This window comes from Micropterus salmoides, unplaced genomic scaffold (genome assembly GCF_014851395.1).
Source record: "Micropterus salmoides isolate LMB-PRFRI ecotype aquatic unplaced genomic scaffold, ASM1485139v1 Ms_hic_scaffold_11, whole genome shotgun sequence".
Taxonomy (NCBI): domain Eukaryota; kingdom Metazoa; phylum Chordata; class Actinopteri; order Centrarchiformes; family Centrarchidae; genus Micropterus; species Micropterus salmoides.
Window position 1 is genome coordinate 16,700,243 of NW_024040152.1, and position 21,955 is coordinate 16,722,197.

The following is a 21,955-nucleotide window of genomic DNA, read 5'->3' on the forward strand; positions in this document are numbered from 1 at the left end:
CACGATCCGTGGCCAGATGACGTTGCCATTTGTTCGCGGAAGTGGCTTCTGTCGTGACCGTGGAGGGGGAGGCAGGGGGAGGAGGAAGGAAAGGAAAGGGTGAGGAAAGAAGAAGTTTAGACTCATCTCTTATGAAGTTAATGAAAGCTGAAAGGCGCCCGACAGACAAAATCACCGACCTTTTGTCCTTTTAGATGAAATTGTAAGCTAAAGTTTGGGCAGCAACAGCTTGCTGGACAGGAGGGGCGAGACGCGGGGAAAGGAAGGAAGATAGCTGGTAAGTTGCTCGTTAAAAGTTGACCACACTTTTCGGGGAGGGGGGGGTGGCATGGTTTGCACTGTGTGCGTGCTGTGAGTCAGTATTCCACAGTTGTTGTAAGTTAACACATGAAAAGTTTGAGGAAATGGTCCACTTACAATCTTTGCGGTGCCCGCAGGAAAGCATTGTTCTGCCTTTATAAAGTCGTATGCTTGTGTTATTTAAAGACATCTCAGTAGTGTAGCCTGTCGGGCTACTGTAAAAATGTAGCTCATGATCACACTGGGCTATACATACACACTCTAGCGAAATGTTTAACTTTGTGTTCGTCTTCGCGCTGTCAGACGAGTTTTAACCTTTTGTTATTCTAGCCTAAAGTCTTAGTAGCTGCCAGGGGAGCAACGTTGTAGCGTAAGCTCTGTAGCTAGTTTAAAATAGGTAATGATGAGGAATCAACTGAGTGGCTCACATCGCATTCTTCTTTCAGTAAATTAATAGAGAATAGGTCACTAAAATGCCTTTGTTATATAAAGGCTTATATAAATATACTAGGCACAGCAATATTCTCAAATTGAGTTAGAGCTGATATTCAGGCGATCAAGCAATAAGAATGACATTAATCAGCAGCTGTTTTGATAATCAGTTAACAGTTTGAGACATTTTTCATGCAAAAGTGAGTAATATTTTACAGGTTCTATTCTCTCCAATATGTAAAGGGTTTCTTCTTATCTTTGTTTTATATGACAGTTAACTGGATATATTTGCATGCTGCAACTGTTGGTCAGACAAAGCAAGTAATCTGAATATGTTGCCTTTGAGAAATTGTGATTTTTCACAGCTCTTGATGTTTTGTTGACAGAACGATCATTAAGAAAATAAAAGTCATGTCAGGTCTAGTTCAAATTTATTGCGACTTCCCCAATATAGGCTATTAAGCATATAGGGGTGTGAAATATGGTTCCTCCCCGTCCCATGGTGCTACATATGTGACAGACATAACAAGAAAATAACTATTTCTACTACAAGTGCGACAGAGAAAGTATGTATACAAAGAAAAGAAAATATAAAGCAAAATATATATTTTTTTAAGTCTGTAGCTTTTTTATGTGTATGTAAAATAATTATTAGTTGCAGCCCTCCACTGAGTCTATAAAAAAGGGGGCCCGGTAGTGTCAAGAGCCGAGCTGAATTTCTTCAGATTGTCTCAAATGGTCAGTGAGATAAGCTGTAGAGCCACAGCATGCGCACACAAATCTGTATACAACCACTATTTCGTCTGCATCAAGCGTGTCAGTGGAGACAAATGAGCCCAACGCACCTCAGATGTGTTAAAACAGGGTCACTGTGACAAAGTTAAAATTCACTATGAACGACTGAAGGACAGTGAGACGATTATGGAAACAGACTCCAAGGGTATGTGGGATGATTGAGGTGACTGAAAGCAGTGGGCTCGGTGCTCTTATCAGGGTCAGCCACACCGCTCAGAGCAGCAGCCCCAGACATGATATTATATGGTGGAAGTTATCTCCGCTGATGAAATGGACAGGAAGAGAAGGTCCAATCAACAACTGATCCAAGGAAAAAATGGTAGATTCAGACACATGTCAGGAGCCAGACAAACAAGAGACGTGCACTTACACACACACATACACACAAAGGACAAAAACAACACAAACGGAAGGACACTCTGATACACAATCTGTCAGTCAAAGCAGAGCATCTTGGCCACTCTATCACAGTGCTGGCACAATCCAAAATCCACTTGATTAAAATTGGATCTGTCCAATTCCGCTCAAATCGTATCAATCACCAGTGAAAGCTTTAGTCCTGATTGATGGCGCAGCGCGACACTTGTGATTGTTACAGCTTCACTTTGACAGGTGTGTCCGCTTGTGCACATAGCCATACACTCACTTGCAGACATACATACAGTCACTTCAGAAATAAGCTTTGAGTTTTCTTGTAAGCAGTGAATGTTTGTGCTGATATTAGTCTTGAATTAGCCTTGTGATACTTAAAACTTGGCTATTGATGAAACACAGAGGCGGGGAACTAAGATGCTTTAAACGTGTCAACCTGACTTTTGACAGGACATAATGTGTGGGTGTCTGTACCATGTGAGGATGTGTTTGTCTGATGTGTATGCTGTATCTGTCTGTCAGGGTGGAGTTGTTTGTTTGCTTGTGTGTCTGTGTGTGTATGTGTGTGTGTGTGTGTGTGTTCTGGAAACAGACTGTAGGAGTTTGTTTTCGAGGTCGTAGCATGTGGTTGTCCGTCTCTGCCTTTACACAATGGGACCGAGCCTCAGCTGTGTTTCCTCCTGCAACATGCTGAAGTGTTCAATACACCGTGCAGACCGCAGTTTGATTAAAACCCTGTCCTGTGTGATGTTTAAAATGAGAAGTGAGCGGAGCTTGGTGTAATTTATAAAAAAACAAAACAGAACCTAAGTCACAGTGTAATGACTGTTGATGGTATTTTTGTATTCAGTATTAGCTGGCTCTGATCTTTCTTTGGCTTTGATATATACAGTATATCAGTATGAATCTGTTGTGTCATGAGCTTTGAGTTGAGAAATATGTCTTGTGTCTGTATTGTGGTCCGTCTTTTAATTGCAGGAAGCTGAGATTGTATTTTTACAAGCCATCTTCTTTATTGCAGATCAGGGCTCCCTCACCCCTCATAGGGTTAGGTCGATATCAGGTCTGACGCAGGATAAATTCTCATTTCCTGGTCTGTCCTTGGTAGAGCTGGTATTACTGTTTTATGCTCTAGATTGTTCCCTATACTGATTCCAGAGAACAATAAATCACCACTAAGTTCAGAATCACATTCAAGACACTGAAATATTTAAATGCTCGACTGATATAACACTTTTAAGACACAGAAAGCACTTTATTTTAATTTTGTGTAGCGTTGGCCCTAAAACAATGTTGTTGTTTTTTTAAAGCAGTGATTAAAACCAACTGTTGTTTGAGCAAAAAAGTAAATGCCGTGATGATGAAAGATGTACTTGAATTAGATAACATGATCTAAATAGTGTAAGCAGTATGGACAATGTACAATGGAAGGACTACTGAATCTAAATTTGAATGAGTTTGACTGTGTTTGCAGATTAAGGACTTGAAATATTTCTACCTTTTTTACCAATATTTATAACTTTACTGTTGTGTACTTAAATAAAACAGCAGTTTTATTTGAACAAGAACAAGTTTTGGGTTGTGTTAAAGTCTCAATCTGGTAAAGAAAAGCCTGGTTAATGTCAAAGCAGAATAGGACTGGGTATCCATTGACATTTTTTTAATACCGGTGTCAATACAATACCTAGTCAGGTGGAACATGGAGTATAGAGGCAATTATTCATACAATGCAGTTTGGTATCTGTACCAAAACAATATATTTTTTTAGATACCTTACGCTGAGGAATGTAAACACTTCATATAAACTCTGACCACCTTTTTTTTTTTTTGTTCACAAAACAAGCCGAACTCCCTAAACACCGACCGTTTATGTTTTAACACAAGCAGCCATGCATAAAGAGAAACGTGGCTGAAATAAAATAGTACAGGCCTTCAATTGGCACAGTTATGACTTAAAACAAGAAATATCTCATCAGAGAATAAGTAAACAAGACCTGACAAAAGATTCCATGATAACTTTTGGCACATGACAGTTTCAGTCCTCAATGCAATGAACACATTTAAGTAGGCACTCAGAAAGTTTGAGTGGGACCTTAAGTGAAGAAACAGCTGACTCTATGACAAATAAACCGTTACAGCAAGGTGGAAGTTGTAAGTGAAGAGAGGCAGAGAGTGGTAGCAGGAAGGGAATGATGGAAGTAGATAGAGATGTGGGAGTGTGGTTAGAGGGGGTGGAGGCTGGGGGGGTTGGCCAACCCAAAATAGCCAGCTCACATGTTTGCTGTGTGTGGTGAGCTGTGAAACCAGCAGAAAGGCCTCCTGCTGAATGCCTGGGTAATCTAATGTTCACTCTCGCCCCTAATTTTTGGAAATCTGATTTCTCTGTGCCTATATTCATGTGCTGTTTACACGTCTTTTCCAATCAGAGAGGCTTTCCCTTGACACCCACTCCCACTGCGCCCTCTGCGCTCATCATCGTTATCATTGTCTCTCTTGTCTCCGTAATGTGAACTGATGTCAGACAGCGTCTCAGGCTGGCAATCGTCCAGTGGGGAAAAGGTCAGTGACTAGGCCTGTTTACTCATCTACGCTCATTTTTACAGTCTAGTGTACGTAAGGGGGTGGGAGTGAGTTAGAGCAGACCGATGATGTGGCCCTGCGGCGTTTGCATTAGATCCAGTGCTCTGTCTCAGTCCGTCTTCTAATGTATACTAACTAGCTGCAGCTTCCACAGACAGTCATTCCATCTACTTCATGCATAGAAACAACTAACTCGCGTTTGGCAAGCCGAGACACAAACACCCTACACATGCGGACCTTTCAGTTAATTCCTTTCATTCCACGGTGTGTTTCAACACGCACACTGGATTTTTGCCTTTCTCCTGTCACTCTTGCTCGTTTCTCTCACTTTCTGTTGTTTTCTCCCACTCAATCTCGCCCTGTCTCTGTTTTATGTCAATGTTATGTCTCTGTGTGCTTTATAAACTGGGTTGTTTATATATCAAGGAGATCCCATGACCCTCTCCACAGCTGATCCTGGGAGCAAAGCATGCTGGGAGTGAAGTATAGCTGCAAGGGCGGCATTGAAGCGCGCTGTGATCTGCTCCTTGAGTTTATGTATGCGTGTATGCGTGTATGCGTGTATGCGTGTATGCGTGCGTGCGTGCGTGCGTATACATTGTGCTGATGTGCACTTTGGTGTTTTTAGGGTTACAGACTCACAGGCAGCCTGTGTTAGCCAATGGAATATATGGTAAGACATTCAAATGATACAAGCAGCTAATCAAAAACACGTTGTGACACCGTGGCAAAGGGGCTGCTTCTTCTCATGACAATGTGATGTCAAATAGAGAAACTCTCATGTCTAATATGAGCATCAGCTCTTCCAATGTTCCAAAGAGATTGTTGAGAGTTTTAAAGGATATGTTAAAATAAGTAATCCCTTGGGTTTTTTTTGGTCTTGTAGTTAATGACTTATACAATTCGGGCTGCATAATTACAGCAAACATGCTCTAAATGAGTTTTGTAGATATTGTGAACATGACTGCAGTTTTAGTAGTAATTCAAAATAGTACAGTTTGATTCATTTTTCATCTTGAGAGAATTTATTTTTAGTTTATTATAATTCAGCTTTATTAAATTGGGATGTTTAAGACTTTGAAATGAAAATGCGCAGTTTTGTCTGACCCATTTCGATTGGTTTCTCAGCAGCAAAAGATAGGAGTATTATACAGCAGATGAATAAAGCACTACTATAAGAAACTATACTGTATAATACATTATATGGTTGTACCCCTACCAATTATTTGAGAACACAAAGATTTTTTACTGCATGTTTTGCATCTTATATCATTTGAAGGTTTTCCCCTGCAGCAGTCTAAAATAAATCAGTATAGTTAGTATGCCAGTGTTCTGCCTGTCTTTCGTGTGAAACTGGAATCTAAAGCCACAGTGTGTAATCATGCATGAGTAATTGTGCAGCCCTGTGTATGTATATTTTTTTGTGGTTTTAGGTGAGTTGCCAGTTTATTAGGTACACCTATCCAAAACGAATGCAGTCTAATACAATAGTCCTGCAGTAACTCCTACCTTCATGAAGGTTATAATGTTCAGTTGGTGTTGGAACTGTTGGAACTGAGAGGCATTATGTCAAGATTGTTGTATTAGATTGCATTACTTTTAGTTGGATGTACCCAATAAACTCAACTGACTGAGTCTTTTTGATATAAATTCTGGATAGCACAAAAGTGACTCACTTATTAAAGTATACCAAGTTCTTAAAGAAAACAGTATTATCTGTCTGTCAACCCTAAGCCACCGCGTGTCATGCGTTTCACTGGTTAAAGGCATGGTGCAGGCTACGGGTAGAGGGGGCTGTCTTCACGAATCACTATCATACAAATCACTTCCAGTCACATCACCGTGTGGTGATGGATATTATCTTGAATGACACTCCATCTCTCTGCAATTCTCTGATTGTGATCCTTCACGTCACGGAGTGCACTGCTTGACTACATGATGATGGCGCAGTGGTCAAACGTAGAACTGCAGGGACTGTATGTTGTGGTGTCATTTGAGGACTCCTTGCTTTCCGCTCTGCTGGGTCCCTGTGTCACTCTGAGTGGTTTCCTATGCTTACCGCCTTCTCATCAGATGTGCTTGAATTTTCGGGTTCAGTCTGTGGGGTCTCTGCTTTCTGTTTGCCTCTACAGAATCTCTCAGTTGTGATTGTGCTTGCCGGGTAATAATCTCTCCTTTCTCCTAGAGAACTCTAGTCATGGTGTAAACATGGGGAATATTTATTATGTCAATGCTAGTGTGTTTCTTTCTTCTTTTTTTTTCATTTGTCCACTTTCATCAAGGTTATATAGCGTGACCTCATGTTACACTCTGTGCAGCCCATAGAGGGAGGGTGAACCCTCTGTCTGTCTCCATCCTCCCTCCCTCTCTTTATCTCCCTCTTTCACTCTGTTTCTCAGGTTACCAAACATGAATAAGGGAGGAGCCTTGAATAGCCAGCATGGACAAACCTCATATGCACACACAACCCCCCCCCCCCCCTCATATGCACACACAACCCCCCCCCCCCCCCCCCCCCCCCCCCACCTTTCTGTTCCACATTTCCATCTCCCTTTGGAGTGTGTGCATTAATGTGCAGGAGTGCAGCATCTTGCTTTGCATACACATGTGCACTGCTAAATGACTGAGGCTGCAGAAGGAAGGTGGGGGGAAGGGGAGGAAACAGGAAGGAGGTAGGATAGGAGGTGGGGAGGGCAGAGGCAGCAGCCCTGAGTGTGTGTGTTTGTGTGTGTGTATGTATGAGAGTGAGAGAGAGAGAGAGAGAAATGAGAGAAAATTTGAGGCAGCATCACCCATCCAGACTGAGAGGGGGGGAGGACAGACAGCGTGATCGTCCCTCTAACAGACAGAGGTGGAAGGAAAGTGGGAATGAGAGACAGACGTGAGGGGAGAAGAGGAGCACAATGAAGGAGTGCCATTGTCCATCCTGGCAGCACTGCCATTTCACCATCTGCTGAGAGAGAGAGAGAGAGGCAGAGGAGGGAAGAGAAGAGGAGGCAGCCAAACAGAGGATAGGGTAGATGGAGAGGAGCTGCCGGCAGTGACTTTGTGAATTAATCGAGCGGAAGAGCGGATCAGAGGAGAAGCACGTTTTTCAGGGAGTGGACGGACGGAGAGCCAGAAAGAGGAAGGAGAGGACAAATGACCGGACAGTCTGTGGATGTTTAAACATTAATGTGGTTCTCATGTGAATATGGAGCCCAGCTTTAAATTAATCAACATGGATTGTCAACTGTATGTTTTTTAAACCAAAAAAGGAACTATTTATAACATTCATTTAAAAAAAAGAACTCTTAGGGATATTGATTAGACTCACTTTATACAAAACAATTTGAAAGACTTATTTTGAGTTCTTGTAAATATAGGCTCTCTCTGTGACTTCTGATTTTCTTTTCTCTATGAGCATAGGATCTACTCTGCAGGATGTTATACAATCATTATCTTTGTTAGCTGCTGCCCAGAATATTCAGGTTGTTTTTATGCAAGTTTTCTAAACATCAGTTGTCTTAGCAGTAAGTTATTAGTGTAGTTGTTGTTGTTGTTACTGTTATTAGGAAAGTGATTATTGTTCTTTTGAAATAATACCAGACTCAGTTTTACATGCCCTAGTTGGAGTCAGTGCATGCAGCCGACATGGGATGTCAACATTGATTGGGTTTTATGGCTGGCGCGACGCCGGTCAAACTTTCATAATTTCCTACCTATTGATCTTTCTAGCAGTCTGTAGTTTCTCCTCCTGTTGGAAGAAGAAGCTCTAATGTGGAGCCTCTGATGCAGCAACTAATTGCTGTCGTGTGATTTGACCGAGCGGTTATCTCTTTGTCTGAAGATTGCTGCGGTTGTCGGGACTTAGTATATATCCTCCGCAGGCATCTCTTTTAATGTCTGTTGCCATAGCAACGGGCGGCAGCTGCAGACAGAACAAGATGTGAAGTTCTCTTTTCTTGTCTTATCTTTTTAAAACTGGTGCTGTTCCATTAGGTAATTGTATTTATTTCGTAGATAAGATGAAGAAGACTTGATTAGTTTCAGTTTGTAGACTTGTTTCTTACACAGGATTTTTTTTTTCTTTACTAGACAGTCTTTGTCTATGTGGAGCTCTGCAGTCTCCAAGAATCAGGGTTGTTTCAGGTCACCTGCCACCCCCACCCCCACCCCCACCCCTCACCCCCCAGTTTGTGTTTGTGTTGGTGTGTGTCGGCTCAGCCCTATTTGTCCTTTTCTCCTTTTTCAACTGCAACTACCATTTCATCAGTCAAGCTGATGTGCCATTATCAGGAATGACTGGATAAATTTGATTATCATACTGGTTTCACTTGTATATATCACTGTGCAGCTGCTTGGCCTTGAGGCCACTAATCACACTGGTGTGCTATGTTTGTGACAGTCTGTTCATTTTACTGTCTGTTTGTAGGTGACTCAGGATTTATCCTCATGTAGAGGGTCGTCTCCTCTGCAGTCACCTGACCTACACTGTGCTCTGTGCACTGAAACATCCTCGGGCAGCATGAGGGTTAACTGCTCATAGAGCATTTCAGCACCTCTTTGTATGAGCACCTTGGTTTTCCTCTCTAGTGCTAAGTGCATTTATGTTGGATCCTTTGCCTTTTTAAAGTGCTAATTCCCTCCCAAGACTAATTTCTGTTTTTATTAGGGGTGTGACGGACTGTTCCGTTTGTTCTGCGTGCTTGTTGATTGTCCAAGTACCGGGTGTCTTTTGCGGCTTTTCCAGCCATACTTCTTTACAGCTTTCTGGAGATTATCCCAACCTCTCTGGCAGTGCACAAGCGTGACTGGATCCTCCATGGTGCTTTTTGGCCAAGACCAGATGGATGACTAGCTAGAATTGTTAGACAATCCTTCTGTGGTGCTAGACTGGTGTAGGCGACTGTTCCTTTGCCATGCATCCAGCGCCCACTACAAGCTGGCCCGCTTTACTTCTGACACAGTTAAGTTCTGCAATGTTAGTGTGTGGAAAACTCGACACGTCATTGGCATCACTGAAACGTTGGTGCTAAATTTACAACGTTGTGAAAGTGGTCAAGGCAAGGTGTGTGTAAACCTTGCTCTCCTTTTGAGGGAGTAAAGGTCACATTGTAAATATGACTAGTGCCTCAATAGCACTGAGTTGTAGGCCAGCCAGCTTGCTGTAGGACTGTAGGTGCAGCCTTGCCTCCAGCTGAAGTCAAACTGCTGCAGATTGTTTGAGGCACTTTGGGACTCGGTGTGAGACTGTTAATGTAAGCAGACTGTTGTTTGCCTTCTAGGTTGGTCTATGCAGAATATGAGATGTTATGTGATGTCTGCACAGTAGTTAGTAGTGAGCATAACTGAGAGCTAACCTGCTGCTTGATAAGCCCTGCCTTAGATAAGGAAGGTAGTGGTTCCAGAACATAACACTTGGCTTGTTCATATCATATGGTGCCATGTCAATGCTCTTCTCTCAGGTAACTGACTATAATCTGGGCTTGTTATTTGAACCAGGCAGTAAAAAAGTAACTGGGTGAGAAGAGATGTGCATAGAGAGGTCAGCATACCAACAAAGTGCGGTTTTAATCGAGCATTTCAAGCTGGGGGTTCGAGTTCACGTTTAACTCTGATCAGCCTCTGGCACCATTCAGGGAACCCTGGGTTGGGAGTTCAAACAGGACCATTCAGGTCTCATTACCATCACAACAAGCCCACCAGTAGTCATCATCAGCCAATGACCTACATTCTCCAGTGTTACATCACCGCCGTGCTACTGCAGTGTGTGTCACTGTACCAGACACAAACAACATCTCAGAATCAAACTACCAATCTCTAATGGTGCTCCAGAAGAAAAAAAACATCCTAACCGAGGTGGCCATTTTTAGGTAACACACTTGAACCAAAGGCAGCCTCACTTGTTTTAGCCATATCAGGAACTTTAGTCAGGAACGGGCCCAGCTCTGCTGGCCCAGTCTTAAATACAAAGTCTTTTCTTTCTGTTTTCTACTGGTGTCTAAATAGGTGACCATGCCTAGCCTCTAGCCATCCCTAATCTTAAAGTTAGACAGACAGGAAGAGACAGGGCTCACCATTAATATATTAGACAGAGGGACTGTTAAACAGGACAGCCTGGAGAACGGGCGAGCAGACGAGGGAGGGGGTGAGGGGGAGCGAGAGATCATCTGGAAGAGGAGAGAGGAAGTGGTGGAGCGGGAGAGGGCGGAGGCGTTGGAGAGACAGAGATTGGCAGACTACATCGTGTGGAGGAAGAGAGAGGGCTTCCAGGAGAAGAGAGGAGACAGAGAGAAGGGAGGAAAGAGTGCAGAGAAAGGGAACAAGGCTGTGCCAGAAGTGATCTGGAAGAGGAGAGAAGAGGAAGAAGGAGACGCAGGGAGTGAGAGAGCGAGGGCCATTCAGAGAGGACATGAAACCATTTGGAGGAAAAGGGAGAGGGAGTAAAAGAGGAAATGCGAGGAAAGATTTGAGAATACGATGCACTTGAAAAGTAGGTGTTAAAGAAAGCGTGCCGCGTTGGATACTAGCCATTCATCAGTAAGCCTTCTCTCTCTTCTTTAGCAGTTCTGTGCTTCATTGAGCTCTGCAGGTGCTCGCTGTAGTATCGACCAATTGAAGGTGTGTGTGTGGGTGTGTGTGTTGCTGCCGTGTTAGTGTGTGCAGCCCCCTTGCGATCCCCTCGTCGGCTGCTAATAGGATTTTTATGGGCCCGTGTCAAACAGGATAGAGCTGCCAAGGGGAGCTGCTTCACACATGTGCGCATGCCAACACACATACACAGATAATCTAGAAGCATTGTGGGCAGAGAAGACTTACACTGTCTCACACACATGTAAACACATCACATACAAGTGCGCACCCTTCAGTGCAGTAAGACACACATGCGAGGGGGCATTGAGAGACAATGACTTGTGTTGATTCTCCATGGTGCTGGCGACAGCTGGATAGCTGGCCCTCACTGAGAGGCTATTAAGCTGTGACAAGATACTCACAGATATTGTTTTACATTATGGCAAAAACACCAAGATGAACACTTTGTGGAGAGCAAAGACCATGTCATCATCAGTCCCTGGGAACACAGTGAACATTGATGCATAGTTAAAAGTGAACTGATGGCAACATGATCTCCACTGGTGCACTGAAAGCAAACTTTTTTCACCTGCATTCTAACATTAACTGGGACACCCAACTTCTTCTGCGCCTCTTCTCATTCTGCTTTCGTTGTGGGTGAAGCCGTTTTTAAAGCGGTTTGGTTTCATCTGTCTGGTAATGAGTGGAGGACAGACCACCGGACAGATGGACGCAGCTCTTACACTGAGGGAGACAGACAGATGGCTGCGTGTCCCTTTAGTGAGAAACTTTGAATACTGAGACAGAGAGACTTTGAATCACTAGAGCCTGTGTGGACTTGCGCGGATATAAAAACTGACACTGCAGATTCATTATGGAGCTTGTCCCAAAAACCAAGTACACCCACTTTCGGAGCGAATCACTGAGCTCAACTGATGAAACAAACTCCAATCCATCATCTTCCAGTCCTGCCACCCCGCTCACTCCCTCCCCTGGTTTACCTTCTTCTCTCTCCTCCTCGTCTCTCACTCCCATCTTGCCCCCCTCTTCTCCCCGCCCGGCTGAGAACAGCCCCACCACCCTCTGCTCCTTCTTCCCCAGGATGGGATCCCTTCGTCTGGGGGTCTCTGCCACTCTTCTCCCAGGACTCAAAGCTTCAAGCAGGCCACAGCATCCTCAGGCGCCTGTTGAGTCCTCTGGGGACGACAGGAGCAGCTCTAGTTCCCCCACCCCACTTCATCACCCACTCCCCCCTCTAATCGTTCCTTCTCCCCCTCCCCGACCTCCTCTGCAGGACATGAACCGGCTGGGAGGGGCGTCCAGGAGGGCACGGGTGGAAGGAGGGCAGCTGGGAGGAGATGAGTGGACGCGCCATGGCTCCTTTGTCAACAAGCCCACCCGTGGCTGGCTGCACTCCGACAGTGTGGTCAGCACCAGCGGTGTTTCCTATACTGTACGGGTAAGCAGCTGGCACACTCTCACTAACCCCAAGCTAAAATATATAATTACACACCTCTCTCCAGTCAGTTTCTTTGCGTGTGTGTGTATGTATATATGTGTGTGTGTGTGTGTATATGTATGTATGTATGTATGTATGTATGTATGTATATATATAAATTACTTATTACGTGCAAAGAAATAGGAAGGGGGGGGGGGTGTACACACACACGCACCCTTCTTTAATATTTTTAGAAACTGCCACAGAAATAAGGAACGGACAACGTTGCTTTCTTCCTCTGTTGCTTTCCATCTGTCCAATGGAACTGCGATGTAGGAAATGTCCGATGCTAATGTGTTGCCTTCCTGTTTCCCGGGCAGTACATGGGTTGCGTTGAGGTGCTACAGTCAATGCGAGCGCTGGATTTCAACACCAGAACTCAGGTCACCAGGTGAGATTACACACTGTTCATCTGCTGTTGGCTTGCCATTACATTTCTTGTTTGTACATGTGGGGGCGAGATGGTTAAAGTGTGGTTAGACTTGTCGGCCGTGTTTAGTCACACACGTCTCTCTTAAATGTCTTAGTCTGCTGGCTTGCTTTTTGTCCCGCTTCCGCCCTCTTTTTTGCTCACTTGCTTGTTTCTTTCTGAGTTAGTGTCTGCTCATTTGTGCATGTGTGTGTATACAGCTCTCCCAGTCCCTAAATTAGAATGTCCAGGAATCCTGGTGGTTTTCTTCTGGTTTCCGTAGTGATCTTTGTCTCCACGGCAAAGACGAATTTATCATCCCTTTGCCATGATAAATTCAATCACCCACGGCCAGATCTTTCTAATTGTGAGTCTGGGAAGGTGTGAGGGTTAATAACATGCTATTGCACCACTTGCATGTTGTTAATGTTTCAGGGAGGCTATCTCTGTGGTTTGCGAGGCCGTGCCCGGAGCCAAAGGAGCCCAGCGCAGGAGAAAGGTACACACCACACACACTAGCACACACCCTTACAGGACATTATTTATTTAAATGGCTTAAGTGGGTGGCAGTGGGAAGGGTTTTTCTGGATAAGAGCCAGATTTTGCTTGATTGTCCACTCTGTGGTCAGTTGGCTGTTCAGTCACACACACTTATTTACACTCACACTCTTTCTCTCTCTCTCTCTCTCACTCACTCACACACACACACACACACACACACACACACACACACACACACACAGTTTTGATTTAGGCTGATTGTACACTTCTGTGGTTAGCGGGCTACACGCAGGTAATTACCAATCACTCTCTGGTCTCTGTTTTCCCTCCCTCTTCTCACAAGGGATGCTGGAGAGGAGGAGTTGTAGCTTGTGTGGAGCCAGTGTCAGGCCAAAGAAGCACTACAGATTAGCAGACACATCTGCCAGTCTGCTGTTTTAAAGACTACTTGTGTCTGTGTGCTGTATTCCTGTAAAACTAAAAACATCCACCCAAACAGTCCATAAAACAGGTGGCTAAATCTAGCCGCCTGTTGCTTTAGCAGGTTTTGACCGAGGAATGTCTGGCAGTGCAGCACACAAGACAAAACACAGTTTTAGGATGTAAACTAGAATAGATGAAAGTAGTCTAGTCCCTCTGATTTGGCTGGAGTGAGGTTAATGTGGTTGACCATGTGCATCCTGTCCTGATGCTGTTTTTTCTCACAGTGTACGCCAAAATATTCTGGATCAGATATGGATGAAAGCCATGAGAACAGTAGGATTGGGATAAACGGGCTGGCACAGTAGTGCTGGCGTGGTCCGCGCGATGCTCTTGGCCCAGCCTATAGTATGTGAACTGTCCTGTCTACTCCCTATTGGTCACAGTTGGCCTTGGAGACGGGATCACTTTCACAATTGCAGCTGTTCTTCTACTCCCACACACACAGGCATTTCCACACATACACCCACAAGCTTATGCAGGGAGCACTCAGTGGACCATCGTGCCTTGTTGAAGTAAAAAAATAAATAAAAAACTGTTGTTTTCTGTTTGTGCACCTTGTGTGTTTATCATCACCACATCCCTCTCCTTCGCAGCCTTCCTCTCGCTGTCTGTCGTCCATCCTGGGGAAGAGTAACCTGCAGTTTGCTGGCATGACTATCAGTCTGACCATCTCGACCAGCAGCCTCAACCTACTGGCCTCGGACTGCAAACAGGTTAGACTGAAACCAGCTTATTTTCAATGCGCTGCTGTGTGTATTTTTCTCAAAAACATTGGGTGTGGTAGAGTTGTCCTTGATAGCGAGAGACATGACTGAGTCAGAGATGCATCTGATTGTTAAGAGTTCAGTTGTAGCCAATGGTATGTTTGGCCCTTTGCCTGTTTAGTTTACTCTGAAGCAGAGTGAACCTGAGGATCTCTCTCCTTGAGGGATTTCATATCTTTTTAAGGATTATACAGACTTACTTTTTAAAGATCAACTACAGAACGGCAGTATTTATAAGATGTGTAACGTGTAAACTGCATTTGAATTGTTCATTATCAATATATCTACAAACCTTAATTATCTACACAAAGTTAGTTTTATGATCATGCTTTAAAACTATTCCCATGCTCTTTCAGGGCATTCAGGGGGATTTCCAGATAAATTTAGAGTTTCTCCACTTTGTTTGCCTCACTTATTCTGGATGCTGCACAAATCCCAGTTAACTGTCATCTTCATTCCTGCTTCTCCACGGGGCAGGATGTGATCCTCCTCCTAGACCTCTAATGCGTTAATAGCTGCTAAACAATGTTAATTTCTTCGGCGAGATTGTGACAGTAGTGCAGTGCGCATATACATTAACACGAAGCACAAACAATTGTGATGTGCGCATGTGTCCATTCACAAATAAAGCCTTGGATAACAACCACACATTGTGCACAGAGCATTAGCAAGTGTTGATGTTGGTATTGATCCAACATGGGTGGTTGTTGCAGACTGTTAAAAAGGTGTTCCATCCATTGTCCCTACTTAGTTTTTTATCTCTGCTGCAGCTGATGGCACTCAGTGGAGGAAAAAGCACTTTTATCAGTAATGATTCCACATTTGTCTCACCATCCACATACTTTCATCTCACTTCCTACATACTTCATGTCACCCACGTGCTCTCCTTCTGTCTCTATATTTCCCCCTCTCTCTTCCTTTCTTTCTTTTTCTCCACAGATAATCGCCAATCATCACATGCAGTCCATCTCCTTTGCCTCTGGAGGAGACCCAGTGAGTCACCCAACACTCTCTCAGCTCAAATCTTTCCACCTTTCTTCAGCCCGCATGTCCTTCCTTCCTGTCTTCTGTCATTGTCTATTCCTATGAATACCACTCACTCCATAGCTGCCTCGCTGGTTTGCAGTCCTTCTCTTCCAAGCTTGATCTCATCACTTCCTGTCTTTCAGTTCAATGTATGTTTTGAACTTGTAACTGACTTGAAAACTGCAGTGTTTGCTTTACCTCTTTCTTCTCCTCTTCAACCTATCTATCCTAAACCTGTCCTTCACTTTTTCCTGGTATTTATCCCCCCCTCCATCCTCCCCTAACTGTCTTACCTTGTCTCCCTCAGGATACGGCAGAGTATGTAGCATATGTGGCCAAAGACCCAGTCAACCAGAGAGGTGAGCAGGAACATCACTGAACTTTTTTAGATGTGGTTTGAGTAGAACTCTGACCATGATCCTTTGGTCATTCAAGCAGAAATGTTGTCTCACTCTTGAGATTTCACTCTAAGCAAATACTGTAAATAAAAATAAAATGAGCTGTAATAATAAAATATAAATTAATCTTATTAAATAAATAAAATGGCTTTCTCACTTCTTATTCCCCTTTGAGTTTGACATACCACCCACTGGAGCTGAGACATTACAGACCCAGTTACAGAGTGACGGAAGAAACAGTACATTTACCACTAAATAGGCAGAGAATTGTTTTAATTGTTTGGCAGAATCTGCTTGATTAATGCTTATGTGCTAAACATTTGAACGTGTGCCTTGATTTTCCGTGAAATGGAGGAAATAACCACTACCATCGGTTTCGCACAAAAAAACCTGCAAAACATATACTGAACATTTATTTACATTATTTACACTAAAGTTCTACCAACATTCAACACCACTTTAAATATTATTTATGTTCTCTGTGTAATTTTGCAATTTGAGGGATGGCTAGAGTGCACTCTGTCTGTCCATTTGTCCTTCAGCAAGGCATATAGCCATGCACATGAATGTACTGTTGAAAATGCACAAATCCACTTTTTTTTAACTTCGCCTGCAGGTCAATATGTTTGTCTAGCCGAGTGTATATTTCATTCAAGTACATGTTGCTGCAGCTTCCTTATTAGTCATCTCCTCTCCTCTCCTTTCATTCAGCTTGTCATATCTTGGAGTGTTCAGAGGGTTTAGCCCAGGAAGTCATCAGCACCATCGGCCAGGCCTTTGAACTACGTTTTAAACAGTACCTTAAGAACCCCCCCAAACTGGTCACACCTCATGACAGGTAAATGTGAAAAAAAGGGACTTGCATAAGCCTGAAATATGAGCTTTTGTTTGTATTCTGTCACCCACACTGTGTTTCTGTATCTGCTTTTGTGTCACCCCTTTTCTCTCCCAGAATGGCTCCGTTCGACGGCTCTGCATGGGAGGAAGAAGATGATGAGGCTGCTCCACCTCCTGACGTCCCTTACTACAATCATTTCCCTGGAAAACAGCCTCCTCCTGGTGGACTGATTGACATGAGGACCCGCCCAGGTGCCACGCTGGTGAGAAAGTGCACATAACAAACACAACAGGCGGATGAGATACTCACACACATGCTTCAACACATCCAAGCACGACTCATACTACAGTTAAGAGTTGACAGACTCGTAAGGAATCTAATAACTATACTTTATATGTATCAACATTGCCGCTTTCTGAAACAAAAGAATTAAAAGGCAACAGTAATCCAGCTGAGATCACTTGGTTTGTGGCAGATGAATAATCATTGACCTTTTGCAACCCTTTCAATAGAAATGTATTTGTGTATGTCCACATGTGGCTGTGAGTCATCATTTGCTGATATGCCTCTGTGTTTGCAGCCTTATGGACAGCCAGGTCAGAGTGACATTCACAAGCAACCTCTGCCGCCTCTACCAGGTGAGCTCTGTCTCTGCACATTTGTCTGCATCTGTCTGTCATTCACTGTAAATCAGGACAAGGGGAAGACTGAGGTTGTTATCCAAGCACAATTAGGACAGAGTTTAGTTTTCTCCACCCTCTTTGTTGTTGTTTTTTAGTCTTGGCTGGTTAAAATGCTGTCTAATGTGCATGGCTGATGAAGAAATGGGATGTGCCAGGGTCAATGAGGTCTTTTTCTGTTTTTGCTTTTAGTGGGTGCTAAAGAAGGGGGACGGGAACTGTTTGATGACCCTTCATACGTCAATGTGGATAAACCACGCCCCCCAGTTGCAGCCAATGGAAATGCTCACAGAGATGCTTTTGACATGAGTAAGTCCTTTACCTGGTCTAGCTACATTGTGGTGGGAATATCATACTAGCTTCAAAAAACCAAGCTAAAATGGTCTGCTATCAAAAAAAGCACTGAAGGAATGCAGATAACTAACTAGCTTGCCGGGAAACTAAATAACTGGAAAGGGTATCAATATGATTTCCTTTTAATGACAAGATGTGAGGGTTGTAATCAATGTGAACACAATTACTGGTAACTCATGTGAAATAGTTTTGCCATGAAAAAAGAATAAGGGTTAATTATTGACTAAGGAGATGAGCAGAGTTGTGTGTAATGTCCATATGTCAGGCTAATGGGTGGAACTGCCCACAGAGGCGGTCTCGGAGGAAGATAAGGGAATTAGAGTGCCTTTGTCCATTACAGGGGTATTTTAGATAACATGATTGGCTGACTGCATAAAGCTTTTCACATTAAAGAAACAGTCCACTATCAGTGTGTAACATGCAGCTGTCAGACCCCATGTGTCCAAGGTCCAAACATTTTTGATCTAAATAGAAATTCAGACAATAGTAAAAGACAGAATATTTTCCCCTATATAGGCATGTATTTGAGGTTTTCAGCAGAGAAACACAGTGATTCAAGTGTATGTTTATTTATTTCTCAAGAACCCTTCGATGATGCCCTGGGGGTGTCTGGGCACAGTGGCCCAAGCTCAGTGACAACAGCACCCCCTCTTGTGCAGCAGCTGCAGTGTGAGTCCTGGTTCCATGGTAGCTTAAGTCGCAGGGAAGCAGAGAGACTGCTGACCCGCGATGGAGACTTCCTGGTGCGAGAGTCTGGGACCACGCCTGGACAGTACGTCCTCACGGGACAGCAGGGGGGTCAGCCTAAACACCTGCTACTAGTCGACCCAGAAGGAGTGGTGAGTCATGGTGGGAGGAGCAAGGAGATTATAATGGCGAGCAAGATTATAAAGGAGAGGGAGAAGCACGAATGAGCAAGGGCCATTTTATAAATACTGTATTCTTAATACATGGTTATATTAGTGTGTATGTATTTAAACGTGTCTTTAATAATTTTCTGTTTCTTTTAGGTCCGTACAAAAGACCATCGGTTTGAAAGCGTGAGTCACCTGATCAGTTACCACATGGACAACAGACTCCCCATTGTGTCAGCTGGTAGCGAAGTGTGTCTGCAACAGCCTGTAGAGCGCAGGGCCTGACCTTCCACGCTAATATAATACTCCACCAAATATACGCACTCCTGCAGCAATTCAACTCACCTTCATATGCTATAATACACACATATCAACACTACACGTAACACACACACATACACAAACATGCACACATCATAGCAAAGAAAGCCAAAAAGAAAGAAATTACCAGTTCACTCTTGCTGCTGTTGCCACATTTTCCTGTCCTTTCTGAAATCCAAACTGTGACCCTGCAGTCCTCAATCCCACCACTCATCATTCTCATTCCTCCACAACGGAGAAGCACTGCTGCAATTTTTCAACAGCCTACTGTGAACCAGGGAGGAGCCCTTTGCTAATTTCAGAAAAGGGGAGAAAATAAATGCAAGAAAAAAATAATCTTATTATGCGATAACGAAAAAACAAACAAAAGCTGAACACTTTACTAATACATGGAATCGTGTACAAAAAAAAGTGGAACTGAAAAGTGAAGAAAAGAGCGGTGATGGGACATCGAATGGGATTTTTAGTGCTTTTAAGCATGTGTTCTTTTCTCTCGCTGCTGGAGCATATTAGACAAAACACAAACTGGATGGCAGTGGTTATTTGTTTCAGAGACTGAACCAGGCTCGAACATAAACTCTCTCGTCACTGGAGCACTTCAGCAGCAAACCTGACTGCCTGGTGAATATGCATAAATGAGTTTGCTCCAAGTCTAATCAGGAGGGCCACCTTACCCCCCAAGCACTCCCCTTTTTAATGAGTTTTGAACTTTAACCCCTGGAGTGATACCTGGTGATGAGGAAAGCCTGTATGCAAAACTGGGGACTGCTATGCCAATGACCATGATATATGATCTTTTTTTTGTTTATTTCTGTCTTTTATCTTGGAACTCTTACTGGAGTTTAGGAGGATCTAAAAAGCTGTATCTCCCTAATTCCTCTGTACACACACACAAATACACCTTTCACCGTATGCGATCTGCACCACCTGTCATGCCAAAGAACATGAACTTGGTCGCTAACGGCAGAGAAAGCCATGAATATTATCAACAGTTATCTGTCTTGTGTGCTTACAGCATCTGGAGCTAACTTAAATGTAAAGGATAGAGATGCATATTAAAATGGGCCTGTTTCAGAGGGGAGAAGAATCTTGGTGAATACAAAAAGGAGATGTTTAAAGTAAATTGTGCGTTGATGTCACCTACAAACACAATAAGTTGTCCATTTTGAGAAGCATAGACCAGATTATTTTGACCTGTTGCTTTTTATTGACTCCTTGGTATGTGTCTGCATTGACAATCTATGGGTTCTATCTTTACAGAGTATTTTGACTGAAAGCAAAGGAGAGTAGTTAAATAAAACCACTTTAAATGGTGGCCAATGAGAAATGTTGAACAGTCTGAGCAATGAATTTCCCTCTGCAAAAATAATGCAAAATATGTCATAACTGGTTATGTATTTTCTGTTTTAATTTGTTTTAATTTTTGTGTATTATGTTGCTTTAATTTTTAATTACTTGAGGGAATAATGTCCTTTTAAAAAAGAAAAACAAATTGTATCACATTAAGTGGTTCGGGGGTAACTGAACATAAGGACATAAATGTTTTTTGGAGCATTTCTAATGCTAATATGAAATGTTAAGCCAAATGTTTCTCCTAAGTGTGCTGTTTTCACCAATATTTGAGGATCGGGGGGGCGCTTCTTCCTCCTCCCTTAGTTCATGGTGGTGTTAGGTTTGTTTTTATATGTCTTTTTAATCGTGCCTTGTTTCTTCAATGCAGTCACGTCACTTCAATGCAGTCACCTTATGTACTTAATTCAAATGTAGTCGACTACAGGAGAATACACACGCCTCTCAGTTAAACAAAGACTTTGCAAAAATGACACTCCATTAAACACACACAAACAGATCCAGTGATGGCAATCTCCTGTGATGCACATTCTTGCATTCAGCTTATAGTCACAGATACTTGATGTCTCCACTGGGGGGGGGGGGAGTTCTTGACCATCTGTAAATAACGTCAATTTTTTGACTGGTCAGCTTAGTATTTGATTATTGATTTCATAGTTGTGTATTTAAAGACTTATTTGATAAGAAGCAGAGCCAGACACCAACCACTGGGGTAGCTCTTCTTAAAGCCAATTGAACTTATGGTTGAGCTTAAGGCTGAACTCTCGAAATATGAGAAAGGATCTTTCAGCCTAAACCTTAACTGTCAACTAATACTCAGACCCTGAAATGGGCTCATATGTAGTCTAGCATGCACACACACTCACACACACACACATCAGAGTGGCCGCTGGGTCAGTCAGACACTCACACGCTGCCTGTTCAGGTGTTTGTAGGTCAGATATAGGAAACCAGAGCTTTAAGTTCTTCCATTACTGTGCGTGTGAGTGTGTCCTGATCCACCTAACCCTCTGCATCATTAGTGAACCAGAGAGCCCCGTGTTGTCATCATTCATCACAGATGCCTTTTGTTGCATGAAAATCCTTTTTAAAAAATGTCTTGTTTGTTGGTGGTGGTGGTGATAGTGTTTATGATGCTGTTGCAGTTTTGTGTTTTTGAAAGCCAAAGGTTACTTTCAAATAGCGTGAACAGATATTGATTTTTACTTTATATGTTTCTGTTTTAATACTTTTTTTGTTTTTAGGGAAACATGTCGGTTTACACTTGTATCTGAAAATATAGATTGCATATATAAATACATATATCATTCATCTCTCTTTGTGTTTGGCTTTTGATATGATAACTGTTCATACACCCTTAAGAGTGTACCTTGTTGGATAGGCTTTTAAAGCTCCCTTTCATTTTTCTATCAAAGTACACCAAAAAGCTTTGATGCAAAATGAAA

At 43.1% G+C, this 21,955-nt stretch overlaps 1 protein-coding gene across 3 annotated transcripts; it reads left to right on the top strand.

The window, feature by feature from the left end:
- Positions 1 to 72: 72 nt before the first annotated feature.
- Positions 73 to 21,821, top strand: shc1 (SHC (Src homology 2 domain containing) transforming protein 1). 3 transcript variants are annotated; one of them, XM_038711411.1, is made up of 14 exons: positions 73 to 277; positions 5,108 to 5,152; positions 12,329 to 12,493; positions 12,853 to 12,923; positions 13,377 to 13,440; positions 14,519 to 14,638; positions 15,629 to 15,682; positions 16,023 to 16,074; positions 16,825 to 16,951; positions 17,066 to 17,213; positions 17,532 to 17,589; positions 17,824 to 17,940; positions 18,568 to 18,824; positions 18,996 to 21,821. In XM_038711411.1, the coding sequence occupies exons 2-14, from the start codon at positions 5,141 to 5,143 to the stop codon at positions 19,122 to 19,124; spliced, it is 1,374 nt and encodes a 457-aa protein (XP_038567339.1). In that variant the 5' UTR covers positions 73 to 277; positions 5,108 to 5,140; the 3' UTR covers positions 19,125 to 21,821. The 3 variants fall into 3 exon arrangements, with proteins under 3 accessions (XP_038567339.1, XP_038567340.1, XP_038567338.1); XM_038711412.1 differs by lacking the exon at positions 5,108 to 5,152; XM_038711410.1 differs by lacking the exons at positions 73 to 277; positions 5,108 to 5,152 and having other exon boundaries at positions 10,708 to 12,493.
- Positions 21,822 to 21,955: the final 134 nt, after the last annotated feature.

Coding starts and splice junctions, on each gene's coding strand:
- shc1 (XM_038711410.1), top strand. CDS start 11,909: ATGGAGCTTGTCCCAAAAACCAAGTACACCCACTTTCGGAGCGAATCA. Junction 14,639..15,628: donor TGGCCTCGGACTGCAAACAG/GTTAGACTGAAA, acceptor TTTTCTCCACAG/ATAATCGCCAATCATCACAT. Junction 17,590..17,823: donor ACCTCTGCCGCCTCTACCAG/GTGAGCTCTGTC, acceptor TTTTGCTTTTAG/TGGGTGCTAAAGAAGGGGGA.